General features: G+C 41.7%; 1 protein-coding gene across 4 annotated transcripts in view; it reads left to right on the top strand.

Annotated features, from left to right (window-relative positions):
* Positions 1-2384: 2384 nt before the first annotated feature.
* The window catches only part of ELOVL6 (ELOVL fatty acid elongase 6), a 144474-nt gene continuing 128508 nt past the window's right edge, over positions 2385-18350 (top strand). Inside the window, exons 1-2 of one of the 4 annotated variants that reach the window (XM_027062558.2) lie at positions 2385-2519; positions 3215-3335. In XM_027062558.2, coding sequence (XP_026918359.1) covers positions 3247-3335 — 89 coding nt within the window. In that variant the 5' untranslated portion in view covers positions 2385-2519; positions 3215-3246. Of the gene's footprint in view, positions 2520-2907; positions 3336-18350 lie in introns of those variants that run through there. The other 3 variants (XM_053217064.1, XM_015081859.3, XM_027062571.2) reach the window with 3 other exon arrangements.

The following is an 18350-nucleotide window of genomic DNA, read 5'->3' on the forward strand; positions in this document are numbered from 1 at the left end:
TTACAGTGCTGAATAATATCTCACACATACATCTAGAATGTTTTTGCAAGTGTATTTCAGACTAAGCTCCTAGTTGCAGAAATACTAGGAATTATCATGCAAGATTCCCCAGGTAATAACCCTGTAATACTCCCCTGTCCACTGCAGGTAGAATCTAAGCCAAATTATCTTATCTTGATGTACTAGGTTTTCCAGACTTGGCGTGTCTGTCTCTTTAGCCTGGCAGTTACTCTTCATTTATAACCTGGAGATACACCAGCCTTTTGCCCTTAAACCTGCACACTCATTCCTCACCCCAGGTCCTTTGTACTTGCTCTTGCTTCTTACAACCTGCTGTGAGAGGTGGCTGCCTCTGTCATTTTGGTTTCAATTCAAAGGCACCTCCTCTGTGAGGCCTAAAGAGCGTAAATGAGCATTTCCACCCCTTCACATCATACTGATTTATTTTCATCTTAGCACTTCACTCTACATGAAATTGTTCTGTCTTCCCCTCTGAAATGTGAGCTCCAAAAGAGCAAGAGCCCTATCTCTTTTCTTCTCCACTGAGTCTCAAGAGCTCAGAAGAGCGCAGTCTCGAGGAATATCCGGTGAATAAATGGTCAGAGGATGAATAGGTTTAAAATGATCAGAGAGGTGGCCAAATTGCTTTCCAGAAAGAGTCGCCAGTTGTTACTGTCACTGACAGTGCCTGAAAACCCTGGAAGAGCACCACTTAGTACTATCGAGCATTTACCATTTTTTCTAATTGTCCATTTTAAAGGTAAAAAATGGGGAACTATCTCCTTTCTTGGAGTAATTTTTCTTTAGACACTGTTAAGAACAAATCAGATATTTGTTTCTAACATAACCTCATATCCATCTTTGAAAAATAAACAGGCGATAAAAACTGTTATTTAAGTAAGAAAGATAGTAAATGAGAATTTTCCATACTGGTTGGAAATTGATGTCATGACTAGTAAGAGTATGGAACTTGAAAAGTCAATCTTTTTAAGACAAAAAAGACTTATCCTTGCAATATGCAATAAAACGTTTGCTGGAATTTGATTCCTTTCTCACTTCCCTCCTTTTTTTCATTTATTTAATCAACAATTGATTCACTTTACAAGTATTTATTGATTGCTCACAGTCCCAGGTACTAGTAAAATCTTTATCTCTCACCCATCTTCTAGGTCAATGTCTCCAAGCTTTTTGGCCTGGGCTTTATTTTTATTTATTTATTTTTAAAGTTTTATTTGTGTTTGAGAGAGCACAAGCTGGGGAGGGGGGGGCGGGCAGAGAGAGGGGGACAGAGGATCCCAAGCCGGGTTCTCCCGGACAGCAGTGAGCATGGTGTGGAGCTTGAACTCAGGAAGGTCACGACCTTAGCCCAAGTCCCAAGCACAACGGAATCACACAAGTGCCCCCTGGGCTTTATTTCTAAATTCACTCTGACTTATACTGCATAAATATCTGGAATGACAACTCTTAAATGGAGATATGAGGAAAGTCTATACATGAAATCTATGGGAGGATCAACTTATAAATTAATTTGCTAATCAACCAGTCTAGCTCTTTGATTTACATAATATTGTACTGGATTTTTATCCTTTTTTTTTTTAATGTTTTATTTACCTTTGAGAGAGAGAGAGTACGAGTGGGGGAGAGGCAGAGAGAGGGAGACACAGAATCTGAAGCAGGCTCCAGGCTCTGAGCTGTCAGCACAGAGCCCAAAGTGGGGCTCGAACTCATGAACTGTGAGATCATGACCTGAGCTGAAGTCAACTGCTTAACCTGAACCACCCAGGTGCCCCAATTGTACTGGATTTTTACAACGCTTTCCTTAACTTCTTATTATACCTTGCTCTTTTAGAGATATTTCTCCCAGGTCCCACTTTTCAGACATTCCAAGCAACCTGACTTTGAATGAAAATACCCTCTCCTTAGACTAGAGGTGTGGTGGGGAAATTGTGCACCAGGAGAAGGGAATTTTCTTCTTGGTCCTAATGTCCAACTAATTTTTAAAGCATAGGTTCCTTATTATATTTTAAGCTTACAATTACATTCATAGATTATTAGATACCTCCATGTCTCATATGTCTCATTTTTCCAAACTTGTGGAGAGTAAGTGGAAGGATGGACTGAGTAGAAACTCCTTTTCCTTCTGAAAAGAAAGAGGGGATGTAGATAGACGCTGAGTTTAGGACATGGCTGTGAGACTGGGGGTTCAGTAGGGGGTCAACATTACACTTAGCCTTCTCCTCAACACGATTCTGTTGCATCTGTATAAAACGAAATTTCTCAGGCATACAAATGAAGTTTTTGCATTGGACCAGTAGGTCTAGTTCTTCTATCTGCTAACTTCCTTACCCCCTTTGTCTCAGTTCATTAACTGTACCTCTCCCCGAACCTAACTCTTCCACTTATCCTCTCTCCCTCTTCCGGCTACTAGTCACTCTCCACTTTCCACCCCTTCATCCTCCGCATCCCCAGCCCGCTGGTGATTGAGCAGAGCTCTGCGGGCTGCCGCGCCGCGGGTTTAGGTGAGTCAAAGCCGCGGGTGGGGGACCCCGAGGGTACGGCAGGAGCAAGGAGGTGGGAAGCGCATTCCTTTCACGTGTGATCTCAGCGCAAACCTGCCTGGAGTTCTGCTGGCGAGACAGCCGGCAGGTTTTACTATTTCTTTCTCATCTAGTAGCCAAGCTCGCGGGTCCGCGCGCCTAGGGGCTGCGCCCCGCACGAGGAAACTACACTCAAAGGCCAGGCTAGGCTGCCCACGAGGTTGGGGCTGGGAATTGTGGATGACCTCGAGGCGACTTCCTCCTCGGCGCCCTTCCTCCACGCCCCTAGGCACCTTCGCCGTCAGCAAAACACCCCCTCAGGCCGAGAGGTCTCGCTCTCTCTCGCTAAGGGTTAATTTTCCGATCGCACGAGGGGGAGGAGATTTCCCTGTAGACAAGTAGAAAGGGTGATGGACAAACGTGCGGGCACTAAGACCGCAAGGCATTCATTTCCTCCGCCGGTGGATGCGGACGCCGGGAGGAGGAGAACCCCAGAGCTAGGAGCTGGGAGCCGTGGCCCAGGCAATGCTCAACCCTGGATGTAGCTGAGAGAGGCTGAGAGAGGCCGGCCGCCGGAGACCCAGCGGCGAGGGGAAAACCTAGGGGGGGTGGGTGGGGAAAATCCACAGGAGAGCACTCGAAATCAAGCGCTTTACAGATTATTTTATTTTGTGTAGAGAGCACGTAGCGACTCCGAAGATCAGCCCCAATGAACATGTCAGTGTTGACTTTACAAGAATATGAATTCGAAAAGCAGTTCAACGAGAATGAAGCCATCCAGTGGATGCAGGAAAACTGGTAGGTGATGCTTTCGCGTGACACTCCTCCCGGGAGCCCTGCGCGTTCCCCGCTGTGTGCCTTAATGTCGGTATTTTCTGTCCGGGGCGTGAATGGAGCGATGAATCGCGGGCAGCAGAGAGGTGGTGGCTGAGTTCTCCGGTCTCCCGGGTGCAGGAGCCACTGGGGCTGCATGAAGCGCGTGGGTCTGTGAGTGCCCCTGTGTGAACCGTCGCTACACATACATCTTTAACAGATTATGTAACGTAGATCATACATGTGTGTGTATAGAGTAGATGTCTGCGCGACTGGGAAGGCGGGAGAGATGCCACAGTCCAGATTCCCTACCTGTGCAACCTTCTGGTTTTCACCTAGCTTTGGATTTTCTCGCTTGGCCTCCAGCAAGCTGAGTGTGAAAGGCAGTGAAGGAAGGACCCGATCTCCTGCTCCGTTTAACCCTCTCTCGCCTGCGCGCCCTAGTCCTCGCCCTCTCCCCATCCCTCGTGTCCTTCCTTTCTCCTTGCAGACCTCCTACTTCATTGCCCTACTCTCTACCGCTCCCTGGCCGGATTTCTCCTTTCCTGGACCCCTTTCCCGGCGCGGATCCCTTTCCGGTTTCATTAAGAGGCGGGGGCGACGGGGGGGAGGGGACAATGAAAACGGTAATAAAAATGAATGAACCCCAGCGAGTGGAGCCACGCCATTATTAAGTTTCTGTTTTACGGAAACGCCTTTTGGACACACTCCGTTCTAATTCAGTAGGAAGCTGTTGATTGGAGTTGAGACACAGATTAAAAACCCCTCGGTCCGCAGAGTCCTTGGGGCCTTTCCCCAGAAAAAACTTCCAGTAGGGAAAGAGTCTTTCTTGTTTACTGTTTCCTCCGCCAGTCCTTTTGAAAATCCCAGTGTGGGAGGCGATCCTATGTCACCTTGCAATATTTAACAGGGGAGGGTGTGTTCATCTCGCTTCTTCCTTGTAGACCGGGCTCCTGTGGCAGACATTCCCTTCCTCCCTATAAACCCGGGTCTGGCTATCAGTAAAGTGCAAGCTCAACGCACCCCGGAGCTGGGCAGTGGCCTGCAGCCTCCTGGGTGCTCGATGGGAGGGTCGGGCTGAGAGGCTCTCCGGCGCCAAGGGATCTCGCCCGCCGCCGCGTGCTCTAGCGCGCGTGCCCCGCGCGGTCTCGACCGGCCTTCCCTCCCCCATCTCCTCAATGGGAAACCAGAGACGCCGGCGCGCCGGGGGGTCAGGGCTGGCTGGTGCTGTAGGAGGGGGTGCCGCGGGCCGGAGCTGGTGGAGGGAGGTTCAACTTCCTTTACTCCGGTCCCCAGGAGTTGCGACTGGCCCCGGGAGGCTGGGCCGCCGCACCCCCCCTCCTCCCGCCCCGCGGGCCCACCCGAGGCCCGCTGGCCATTTGCGGCTGCAGGCGTGCAGAGCCCGCCCCCTGCGCCCAGCGCGCCGGCTGGGCCCGGCCTGTTGGGGACGAGCGTGGAGGGCCCGGAGCACCCACACCCGCTGCGGCTTGGCTGGGGGACTGCACAGGGTGCGGGGCGTGAGGGGGTCCGAGGGCCGCGTCTGGCCAGACCCGGAAGCCAGCTGGGGGACACGATCTTCTCGGAAGCCCAGGAAGTGCGGCAGGCACTTGGGGCGCGGGGCTGGAGCCCCTCCTGGGCCGGCGAGGCCGGAGAGCGCCGAGGATGGGTCCGGAAGGTGGTTGAACACCGGGGAGGCTCGATTCTGTAGGAGTGCAGACACTGAAGGGTCTTGGCGCCTGGGGAAGCCACCCCCTCTCGGCCTCGGCGGCCTGGGGACCTTCCCCGGAGGCGCTTCCTCCTCCAGCGTTGAGGGTGGCGCGGAAGGCGGGGCGGGGGCGGGGGCCCGAGGCCGCAGGCGCTGGAAGCTGCGCCGCGGGGCAGCTGAGGGGCCGGGTCTTCTCTGCAGCTGTTTGTCATGTTCTCTTGCCACACCACTCGAGCGCATCTTCTTCCCCCATTAGCGCTGTGTGCTCTGTGTTTTCCAGTCCGCCTTGTCTCCTACTTGCTGCACCTTTATTGAACCTGCCTTTCTGGAGCCGGCGTCCCCTCGCAGTGGCTGCCCCCATTCCCGGTGGGCCAGCCCTCCCTTGCACCACAGCGGTGGATATTGCCTCTTATTTACTGGTTGCCTTTTCTCTGAGGCCACTTTCTGTTGCTTCTCGAGGTAACCATTTCCCGCCTCTTCTTTCCATTCACTCAACAAGTACACACTGAACCAGACAGGGCCTAGCCCTCCCCGGAACTGAAAATGGCAAAAATGCGCCAAGCTGTTTTCTCCTGTTGAGTCTTGACCACGGTTTTCTTACAGCTTTTTACAGACCTTTCTAATGGCAACATCTTTCCTGGCTCTTACTTATATACATGAATATTTGCGAGTATGTCTGTGCCTCCTCTGTGCCTCATCAGCTCTTTAGGGCATGGTTCTTGTCCCATTCCACTCGTGATTATACGGAGCACGTTGAAGAGTGCTTCGTACGACGCAGATGCTGGAGAAAATGCTTATCCAGTGAGTTAAAATGATGATTGGTGCCCATTTTATTGCCAGCACTACCTGTTAATACCTGAAGCTTAACAGGTTTGGTCTTCCCACTGCATTTGAATACTGCATCCTAGTCCTATATTGGGATTTTTCCGTTCCTTTTTCTTGGTTGACCCTATGTTCTTGGCTTGCATATTGCAGTCAAAAATCCTGCTAGCTGTTACTCTTTCCTTGCACGTCTACCTGACCTTAATTGTCTTGCTATCTCCTTTTACCCCAGAGGGTGTGCATTTCTCCCAATATCATAGGGGCCCAATTTTATAAGCCCTCCTCACCAAAATCCCAACCGCAAAAATGTCTTGAACAAGGTGTGTAAGAAAATGATTTTCTTTTCATTTCCCTTGTTAATAGAAGGGAGCTCTGTAACCAAAGCTTAGACCCTCTTGGGGCTAGAGGAAGTTTAGGAAACCAGAGCCTTATCTTTTCCAGGACTCAAAATGGCTTGAAATAGTTTCTGGAGGAAACACACAATGTTGTGAAACATCTACTCTCTCTTTTGAGCAATCATTTGCACTTGTCCTTAAAAATGTCTTAGACGTAGCCTCAAACAAATCTTATTAATTTCTAGATTTACAACTTATCTCTCAAAAATGAGCTACATGGTCTTTTGAAGAATTATGAGAAAGGCCAGGCGTGCTGTTTTGTCAGTATGCTGTCTACACTACTTAGTATTATTTAAAAGGAGCTTAAATAATCCCTATTCATTACCTTAATACATACTAATGTTATGATCCCCTTATTTTTGGAGTGGTACTTGTATAAACACCAAACTGTTCAATTGTGGCAAGTTTATCAAGTTTATTTATTGCTGCTTTTTACAAATTATTAACCCTATAGTCGTTGTCTTAAACACAGGATAAATACTATAGACCTTTTTAATTTTCTAGCAAATAGTTTCATGTATAATAAATTAGATAAGCAATTGAAATGCAAAGTAATAAATATATTTCCCTTGGAGAATCATCCTGAAACCTCATCTTGAAACTACATGTCAAGTTAAAAATACCGTGGGTAATATTATCTGGTAGATGATATTTTATTAGACGAGGTAGAGGTAGAGCAAAATGCATGCTTTTAGCCTCAATAGCATTTTTGACTTCCAATTTTACACTGAAAAGCCCTGTGATTTTACAACATTGAAAAGAAAGGCATTTTGTTCCTTAATGAGATGTCTGGACTTTACCTGTTATTTTCACTAATAGCTGATTTAATTTATAAGTGCTGCTTGCAAGGAAGCGAAATCACATGGTGACTGGTAAGGCAAGGCGACATAAAAATTCATTGAGTGAGAAGGGCAGCTGGGCTCTGCCTTCTCTTTCAGCAGCCTGCCAGGTTTGTGCTAACAGCGGTGGATGCTAGTTGCTCCAGTTGTAATTGTCTGGCCAATGATGATTATCTTCTGATGTCGGCTGACACGGTGTTCACCAATAGGAAAGCAGGAGGCCTGTGCTGACTGCTGTAACATTATGGATGTGAGGTGACATCATCACAGGCCTTGCCTAGAACCTCATGAAACCCTCCCCCGCTCCCCTTTGGCATCTTTCACACATCCAGCCTTTCACTGCTTTGTATATTTTTCTGACTTTCTCCTTTCCACTCCCCCCACGGTGGCGTTGGTTATAAGGGTTTTATTGTTTATATTTTGTGTTTTGTATTTTAGGATCTATAAGATAGTGTAGGCAATTTTAGGATTCAGTATTTAAGAAAACCTTTTTATCTACAAATTGGTTTTTACTAAGGAAAAAAAATGAGAAGAAACACTATTTAAAAGGAATTGTACATCTATACCTTCTTATATGTGAGGTTTAGAAAGTAACATGACGTACAATTTATGTATTAAAGAACATAAAAATATTGTAAGCCTGTGTGTGAGTATATTACTCAAAACAGCATCATGTCTGTCAAACTTCTAAAATGCAGGCATAGGATTAAGCTGTTGTTTTTTTCTGTAGTGACAACTGTTCTGCATCAATCCCTAGAATCCTTGAGATATTCTGTATTCGTTTATAAGAAAAATGACTGGAGAATACTGCAGTCTACTCCCATGAAACAGGAAAGGCCAGAGTCTCATTTAATCTGCCACTACAGCAAATACAAATTTGGTCATCTATCTAGGAAAATACTATGTCCACATAATACTCCTGCTTCCTTCCACTTTGGGGAATCACAGCTCATATTAGCCTTAGGATTGAGAAGTCCTAAGTGTGAGGAATTTAGCATGTCATTCAATAAACTTTAGAAAGCACTGGGATATTGGCCTAATATTTACTAGGTTAAGAATGAGAGGACTGAGGGTCGCCTGGGTGGCTCAGTTGGTTAACTGACTGGGGCTCAGGTCACAGTCTCACAGTTTATGGGTTCGAGCTCCGTGTCAGGCTCTGTGCTGACAGCTTGGAGCCTGGAGCCTGCAGCCTGCTTCAGATTCTGTGTCTCCCTCTCACTCTGCCCCTCCCCTGCTTGCACGCTCTCTCTCTCTCCAAAATAAATAAACATTAAAAAATATTAAAAAAAAAAAAAAAAGAATGAGAAGTCTGAGAAAATGCACAGAGAAGAGAAATATGACCTACTTTACAGTGTTAGAAAGTAATGAAATATGTGGGAACTGTGATCTGAAGTTTCATGTGTCTTTTTAAAAATGTTGTATTTTCATGCAGTCTTAAACACCAAAGTGTTTTATAGGATTCCCAGGGATAATGGAAATTATTTTATGATCATATTATCCATCTCTATATTAGCATTAGTTATAAGTGATGTAAAATTTTTACTTAAGGCCTTTTGTTAAATTTTGTGAAGAAGGCTTGTTGCTTGTTGCTTTTGATGTTAGATGATGATAATTCTAAAGGTATCAGGATCCTATTGTCATTTACCTCCAAAGTCAACTCACTCCAGATCTAAGAGTTGCTTTGCATACTTCCTTAAAAGAAGATTCTTTCAAGTTAGACCCTGGAGAAGCTGGTGGAGGGCGGGGAAGGGTGGGTGAATACTTAGGATGGCATAAAATAAGCATCCAATCAGTCTTTAGCCAACAAAGCAAAATGGAGCGTGGTACTATTCAGTTAATTCAAGAATTCATCTTTGCTTCAATGATCTGCACATTTTAGGTCTCAGTGTTTTCTGAAATGATCTAAACATTATCTCAATGATCCACTTATTGTTCATGTATGGACCTAGGTGAGCTGAGCTGCCCTTTATTACTAAGAAGCGGACAAAAGTCCACAAATTTTCCTTTAGCTATTTACCTTTTCTTGTTCAATGTTCTAGTCCCTGCCTTCAAATCTGCCTGCCCCCATTGACTTTCTACCGGCCTTTGTTAAAAGAGCACAGGCATTTACTTAGAAAAGTTACTACCTATACCACAGATGTCATTTCTATTGATAACCTTAGAAACATCTGAACAAAAATGTAACATAGCTTTGTTGAAACGTTAAGGCTCATAACTTTGTCCTTTATCTATATTCTGATTGTGTGTGTAGACAGGCGGGTACAAATGGGTAACTTTTGGCAGTTACTCAGAGCTTAAATAGCATCCCTAATTATATGTAACTTTCAACAATTTTATTTTAGAAATAGATTAGTCCTTTTTAAAAACATTATTGCTCTAGAGTCAAAAATGAATTTGTAGTTTTAAGCTTGTTGAGCAAAAACCATTCCAAAGCATTGGGTCCATGTGAGTTCTCTTACGTTCAGGCTTCTGTGTTTTTCCTGATTCATTTCTGTATTGAGCACTCACCGTTTTCAGTTTTAGGGTTCTTTATCCTAGTATATTGGAATGACAAATATTTTTAGGAAAAATTTCTGTTTAATCAGTCAGTCACTCACAGTGATTTTTCTAAAATTTAACTTTAAGTCTGTCTGCCCCCCCCCCCAAAATGTACACGTGAAAATGATTTAAACTTTCCTGAGATAAATAAGGCATGCTGATTACAAGCAGTTTTGCTGGATGGGTACTCATACACTTTTCTAAAACCTTTATTTCCTTCAGAATTTCCCATTTAAGTATTTTTCCTTCTCAAGATTTTATAGCTAATTGCAAAATGATAAGGGGAATATCACTGATAGAATGTATTTTGGGAGAGGGGGCCTCATAGTTTTTACTTAGGTTTAGGATCACATATTTTAAGTGAAATAGGTGTAACTCCATTTTTTAAAGATAAATTTCGAATGTTTTAGCTCAACCCTTAATTTTATTAACACTCATTCTTGGAGCTAATGTTTTGGTTTTTTATTTGATCCTTTGAGTTCTAAGACTGAATTTTTGAATTGACTATCCCTTAACTCTTAAGGAACAGTATACATCTTTTAAGACTGTTGAAAAGACCCATGAAATGCATGGTTATTATGTATCTTTGTTAAGAAAATATAGGCATTTACCTACAAAAGTGCACACATACATAAAGATACTAAAGTGACTTTCAAAATATGAAACCTGATAGCCCATTATAGACCATTTCTTTTCTGTTTTTTGGTATTTGAAGAGCATCTTGCCCACCTAGACCTACTTTTAGACTTTGCTGCAAAATAGGTGCCCATTTAATTGACTTTGGCAATGTTTTTTTTTTTTAAACTAGTTAAATAATACGATTTTAATAAGCATTTTAAAACTGCAAAAATGGAACATTTAGTACTTGGACTTACCCCAATTATTAATAAATTTTTAAAAATCTTCATATAGTTTACGATAGCCACAACCTTCAAGGTTTTCTGCCCAGTCGTTCCTTCTACTCATCAGGTGTTGTTAATAAAACGTAAAAAAAATTTAAGATCCTAGGCCCACTCTAACTGGGGTAATTGACTTTTTCAGGTGTAGTGAGTTCAGTGGAACTAAATGCTTTGAAGTTGAGAATTTTATGATCTTGTTTTAGGAGGCTCGATGGGGAAAAAAGGGCTAGATGAAAAGGGTTACTCCAGAAACCTTTTTTTTTTTTTTTTAAATGCGTGAGGCTTCTATTGAAGTCTTTGGGTGTGTTAAGCATTTAAAAGCTTAACTAGCAGTGGTTATCATTACAATAAGAGGGAAGGAAGCCCAGTAAAGGGACTTTAAATATCCAGGTCTATAGTTGCCTCTCAATTTTATGACTGTTCGACAGACTTGATTTAAAGATCTTTAAAAAGTAAGATAGATTTTCTTTATTCTCAAGTAATGATCCTAATAGTTGATACATAGTTGTTTACTAATTGCAAGTATTCTTTTAAAATGTTTTGCATATGTTAACTGTTCCATCCTCCCAACCACCCTTTGATGTATTATCTTTTTTATTTTTTTTACAACAGGAAATGAGGCTCAGTGTGCTTATACAAGTTGACATTTGCACGTAGGGTTAAAAAGAGAAGAAATGGGCTCCAGCCCCACTGAAGAGTTTGTCACTGAGGCCTCAATCATCCCCTTATTTGAACTCAATAAGTAATGCACTTGAAAACTTGCAGCACTGTAAACATGTCAGGAACTTGTGGTTTTAGTCAATGATCTCCCAAGTGCCTCTTAGCTTCTAAATCCTGAACACATAAGGCCGGAATACGAAATCACCTATAAATGTTGTAATGAGCATAATGAACATAAACTATGTAGATAAATAAATAATTTAATCATTAAGAAATATTTCCGGAACGTTACTTTTTCATCTAGCAACACTTTCATAAGTGGAGAAAGCCTGTCACCTTTATCGATGTTCCTATCCTAAAATAGTCCAATTTTGTCTCAAACTATGACACACAGATTTGGAACCTTTCTTATAAAGCATGCTTTCTGTCTGATTCTCTTCCATGAGACTCATGCTCTCTCAGCTTGGTTCTAGACTCTGGGAGTCTGTTTCCATCTGCCGCTGCCTCCAGCCATGCTTTCTTCCAGGCAGATTTTTGTAGCTATTGGTAAAGAGCCACCCACTGTGGACAGAGGAAGAAAAAAAAATGTGTGGGTCAGGGATGGCCTTATTCTTCGAGGTCAGTTCCTGCAGTGTGAAGAAGTAAAGAGTACATTTATTTGTTTTGCTTATGAGTTTTAAATTCTTTATCTCATTCTAAAGTGAGAAATATGGGAAAAAGAAATGAAATCATTAGAAAATGTAAAGATCCAGGAAATAAAACATCTTTAATTCTTATCCAGAGGTATCCACTGTTGTTTTGCCACATTTCCTCCAGCCTTGTTTCCAAGTTTTTTACATACTTTAAATGATTCAGTACTTACCATTGGCAGACTGAGTTTCTTATTATGTGCCAGGGACTGCTGGGCGCTTATATTTACATATCATCTCATTACAAATTTTTATGTTGCTTATGTCCCTCTTTACATTATAAACATCTCACTGAAACCTCCATAAGTACATTTTCCAGTGGCAACTTAATATTTTATTGTTTGAGCTTCAGTTAATTTAGATAACCATTGCCTTATTGTTGAACATGTTAAGTTTCTAGTATTTTGCTGTTAGAACTAGTGCTCTGATTATATATTAATTTTTTTTTACTTATCTGATAATTTTCTTTGTATAAATTTAAACTATAGCATCCAGGGGAATTACTCTTTTTAAGGTTCAAGATACCTAGAGCCTGGCTGATGTCTAGAAAAGTTGAATCAATTTACACTCCAGCAAGGAAGAACAGTTTTCACATCTTTCTTAGCACCGAAGATGATCACCTTTAAAAAATCTTTGATAAGTTAATATAAAATGCGATGTCCCATTGCTTTAATTTATATTTCTTTTATTTCTATCGAGATTCAAAAATTTTATTTGGGTTTATTTTCCATTTGCTTTTGTAAATTATCTGTATCAGGCCTTTCCTGGTTAACTATTGTTTGCTTACACTTGGGATATATTAAGGATATTAGCTTTTGTCCAGCATGACTACTTTGTTGTGAATAATTTCTTCTCTAGAGTGACTTCTGTGACCCTAGTACACTAAATTTCCATAGCTGGGAACAGATCTAACAACTACTTTAGTATATGAAATAGAAATGTATTTTCCATTACACTCTGAATTAAGGGAAACAACTGTGCTGATCTCTTTATAATAACCTGTAAGTCAACAGCCCCAGGGAGGAAGGGAGAGAGGAGAGAAGACTGGGAGACTGGGCTCCTGTTCAATGTGGAGAGAGAAGGAGTAGTCTCTTGGACTTCCTGCTAATTTTTGGACTCTCTTATTTGCATTTATTTTTCAGTTTTCCACAGGTGTGGTGATGAGTATCCACTGTGGTATTATAGTGTGGTGGTTAAGCACATTGACTCTGGAACCAGTGTATGTATCTGCATTCAAGCCCTAGTTTTGAACCACTTAGCAGCCGAGTGACCATCTTATTAGCAGATTAATTAGCACCTCTGCTTCAGTTCCCTCATCTCTAAATTGGGAGATGATAATAGCATTAGTATTGGGGGTGATAATGATGGAATCTACTTTAGCAGGTTGTGAGAATTAGACAATTTATTATACCTTAAGCCCTTAGAACAGTGTCCAGGACTGTATGTGATATTTAGTATACCTTTATTGTTGTCTGCACCACAGACTCTATGGGATCAAAAGGGAAAAAGAAGTCATGATTAAATTCCTGTATAACAGGTAACCCGAAATGGCTGTGCAATCAGTCCTCTGAATATGACAAAAAAGCCCATTACCTGGGAGCCACTACCAAGGTAGAGACGTTGAGGGAAAAAAGAAGAAAAAGTATGACATCAACTTTGCTATCAAGAAATCTGTAATTTGAAAGATCCCAGCAAGAGAAAACATTGTTAATATATATGTGGTTTAAAAAAAAAGTGTGGAGGCCAACTCTACCATGAATGTTTGTAACTTTTCAGAAGCTATGCTTTATCTTCAATCACATGTAACAGTGTGAAATACAGGCAGTCCTCGTAACAGACACTGATTACTAATTTATTTCGTATAAAACACCTGAGATTATCTCATTTAATAATTTATTCATTGAAAGTGTGATAGTGTCTTTATTATGTTACACTAAAGGTAAAATCATTCTATATTAATAAGTGAAATGATAGTGGCTAAAAATGTTGGCATTATGAGCTTGCAAGTTTGTGCTTCAAGTAAGTCTTTTGTCCTTGCTCAATGATTTTTTTTTTTTAATTTCAATAAGAGAAGCATGGCTGTTTGGTTTCTTAGCCAAGTAAAATAAGCGAGCATCACACATCAATTTTCTCTTATGCACCTGAATGGCAGTGAGCTTGTGGTCGAGAAACTTAAGTGGAATCCTTTCTTTAAGGTTCCCAGTTTTCTCATTCTTGAGACAAGAAAGCCCATTAGAGGTTCTCAAGGGATGTGAGGATTTTACTTCCATGTGCTTATTCCTTCCTGTCTTAGCTTCAGTTGAAGGAGGTCATTGAGAGCACATGACTGCTTCTCAACCCTCAAACTGGACCTAGGCATTTGGAGGATTCTCCTTCCCCCACCCTTGTTTTTGAGATATATGTTCTTCCCATTGTTCCCACACTAGACGCTACTTCAGGGACACAGCCTTGAGAGAGGAATGTGTTGTTGAGACCATCTGGACTATTTGTGACTGAACCCTGTGAAGGCCTTTATACAAACTCTTAAGATTCTGGCGGGCAGGTGTAGAGATCTTCTTGTCTTGCAGCCTCTGAAGACAAGCCTCATACATAAATCCCCTTGTTTATTAAAACTGCCACCTACCAATCTGGAGTGATCTGCCTCTTTCTTTGGTCTCCATGCATAGAGGACCAGTTTGGAATTTCACCCGGAGAATTCCTGCAGTCACAAACCAACAGCTCCCCATCCAGGCCTGGAGTTCGCATTTGCAGTGGGCAGCTTATATACCTCTCTTTGTGATGGCAGCACAGGTAAAGTGTGCCGTGCTGTTCGAGGGGTTTTATAACTAACCTCTAAGGTAATGATACTTAAGTTATAAGTGGACTGTCCCCCTGGGCCCCTGTCAACTATAGAGACATTCTTCTTTCAGACCTAGTGTTGTAGATTCTTGGAATTTGTGGTTTTGACAGTAGCAGTTATACGTGGAGAATGACCCAAGGGCCCAGGAAATGAAGCAAGTTTTGAAAACTTTTCTGGGGTGGCTCAGTCGGTTAAGCGTCCGACTTCGGCTCAGGTCACGATCTCACAGTTCGTGAGTTCGAGCCCCGCATCAGGCTCTGTGCTGACAGCTCGGAGCCTGGAGCCCGCTTTGGATTCTGTGTCTCCCTCTCTCTCTCTCTATCCTTCCCCAGCTCATGCTCGCACTCTGTCTCTGTCAAAAATAAATAAACTTAAAAAAAAAATTAAAAAAAAAAAAAAACTTCTGGGGTCAAATTTGAGAAGCATTTGTTTGTCAGAGCAGTTATGCTGTGCTCTCTCTTATTGTCCTGTAGGTAGGAATTCTCATGAAGAGTAGATACTATGTGGTCATGAAAAATGGCCCCACAAAGGAGTATAACACTTTGTACAGACATGAAAGTTAAGAGTAAGAGGTCTAGTAACATCATGATGCTTAATCAGAAAAAATAAATGGTTGTATGGAATTTTCTAGATTAAAGGAGTATTCTTCAAACTTTTTTGCGTACATCCCTCTAAAAGAAGTTTCAAAAATGATGTACTGCCTGACACATTTAAATTTTTTCATTATAAGTTGAATTAAATTCTTAATAGAGATAGAATAAATAAGGTGAGGATTAGCTAGTTAGAATAAATATTTTCTGATATGCTGGCAGGGTTACCTACTTTATTTAATAATGCACAGTGAATCTGAAATCACATAAACATTTTTCTAGATGGTTTTATTCAATTGATGGCTCCAAAAAACATGTCATTCCACAAAGAAAGAATCAATGGCACTAACCATTATTGTTGCTGGTTGTTCTGAATTCAGAACATTTCAATGTTCATTATGTAAAGGTTCTAAACAGAAGGGGAAAAACGGATATTATCTTTCTGCCTCATATCATTGTTCATTTTTACTTTTTTGGGGGGAGCTAGAAGGAAAGACCTAGGTAGGTTATCAAGTATCTTTTTAACTATGTTTTCTTGACTGCAGAAAGGTTATAGATAGCATTCCCACATGTGTTGTGGTCATTAAGACTAACTGGGGAAAGCAATTTCTTCTTAACTTGGTCATCCACTGTCAGAACCTGAGGACTTTCTTAAGCCCCCTTCAGTCCATTCCACTTGGGGTGGCTCTGATTGTTGAAGGCTGTTCTACATACTGACCTGAAAGTTGTGTCCCTCTGTTATGCTTCTATTAGCCCTAGTGCTGACCCTACCTGTATTTAATAACCAAGTCCACATGACCATGGTGTATGCATTTGAAAATTGCTATTACTTCCTCTCTAGACTTTCTTTTCTAAGCCAATTCTCACATCATTTGCAGTCCACTCATAATCCACATGGATACTTCTGAGAAATCAAAAATTAAGACTCGCACACTTTTGGTTTGGACAATTGTGACCGACCAGTAGACTGCTAATAAATTTATTAAAATTGGGTACATATACATTAACATGAGCAACTCTGTAATAGAGAATAATGGTGGAGGAAGGGGGAATTATAATTCTAATCCACTAGAATCCTTGTGGTCCTTTGGAACATTACAAAGCTTCTGTTTTTTATATGGCATTCTGGAGATTTTAAGGATTCTTATCAGAAAACCATCAGGGTTATCTTGAGTTGTGGTGGTTTTTGATTACTGCCCATACATTCACAGAAATACTTTTGCAGAAATACTTTTTTGAACCTATACGTTGTGATTGCTGATATTGTTTGTGATTGCATCGTTTTGGTTGGTACTTGGTTCTTCTCTAATTCTTTGTAATTATTGAGTTGTTTTTCTACTGAAGAGGGTAGTTTGGGGTAAAAAAAAGTTTGAGAACCATGCTGTGTCCTTGATCCTTAAGCAGGTATTTGGGCCAGACTCATTTGGAGGAGGTTGTTTCTCTTCAGAATACACATGTGTAGGCTTCATGTCAGGGATTCAGAATGAGTAGGTCTGTGGAGGGGCCCAGGTACTGTGAAAAGACTCCCCAGGTAATTCTTACAATTGCCTTAGCAAGTACTGCTCTGGATGATGCTGACTCCATCCTACATTCTTTGGGTTTGTCTTCTCAGACCATTCATTTCACAAACTGAACTTCTTCAGTTCCCCTGCTCTACTTCCTTTGTTACCTCCCTTGGGACAGGATGTCACTGTTCAACACCATTGTTTCCCTCCCCACAAGCCCTGTGTGGTCTGGCTCTTGGTTCCATTGCTCTTAGTTCACTGCCATGGCCACTATTCCTTCAGACCTCCACGTTATTTTTTGTTCCCTTACTCTATTCTCTTAGTCTTTCAAGACTAAGTTGCAGATCCCATCCTTTCACTTCTGTGGTACAAACCTTCAGTGGTTTCCCATGGTCTGTATGACAACTCCACATTGTTTCGATTGGTTTGAAAGGACATTCAAATATGGGTCCAAATCACCTTCCTTCAAATGCAAATTAAAAATCATTGGTCCTCCCCACCCATCAGAATCCATTGGGTCTTCCTTTGTGGTTTTCTGGCATTTGACTCATAAATAGATTAGTATTTTTTCTTCTAGCTTTGAAATCCATGCCTATCACAGAATTTGGCATATAGTTGCAGTCTGTGTGTTGAGGAGACGAATGCATATATGTATGGATCCTCAAGCCTGTTCATTCACATTCAAATGTATCTGATTTATCATCCAGTACACTTTATATTGTCCTTAAGTGAATTCTGGGACACTGTCCAGTGCGATATTGAAACAATAATAAAAATACTTATTCATCTGATTTTATTTTTAAGAAAAAAAGGTATTAATTTATCATGACCAATTCTTAGTGAAACTGTGCTAATTGTTGGGGATTATTAGTTCTTTACTAGGCACTCAAACCATCTACTCTAATCAGAAAGAAGTCCAAAGACTTACCTACAATGAGGGGTGGGTGGGAATTATGCGCAAGGAACAAAGATCAGAAAGAAAATAATACAAAATAATTAAAGGTAATTGTATAAAGATGGTAAAGTGGTGGTTATTTCTCCTTTTGCTCTTCCAGTTTTCTATAATCTTTTTAATATTCTGAATACACAAGGGTGGTGGATTTTTTTAAGCTTATTTACTTATTTTGAGAGACCGAAGGAGAGAGAGCGAGCATGAGCAGGGAAGGGTAGAGAAGGGGGAGTGGGGATAGAGAGAATTCCCAAGCAGTCTCCACACTGTCAGCACAGAGCCTGAAGCGGGGCTCAGACTCATGAACCGTGAGGTCATGGCCTGAGTTGAAACCAAGAATGACGCTTAACAGACTGAGCCGCTCCGGCCCCCCTCTGGGTAGTGTGATTATGCCTGTGGTCTTGCTCCCATTTTTCTGCAATAACTGTAGAGTATTTACTATTTTATAATAGGACTATCATTTTACAAAGATGTATTTAGTATTAGGTAACAAACACTTCCTTAAAAACTAATGCATTTTTTAATAAATATTTCAAAAAGCAGTACAGTTAAACATAAACACAATTTGTA

The sequence above is a fragment of the Acinonyx jubatus genome, chromosome B1, assembly GCF_027475565.1.
Source record: "Acinonyx jubatus isolate Ajub_Pintada_27869175 chromosome B1, VMU_Ajub_asm_v1.0, whole genome shotgun sequence".
In the NCBI taxonomy this organism is placed as follows: domain Eukaryota; kingdom Metazoa; phylum Chordata; class Mammalia; order Carnivora; family Felidae; genus Acinonyx; species Acinonyx jubatus.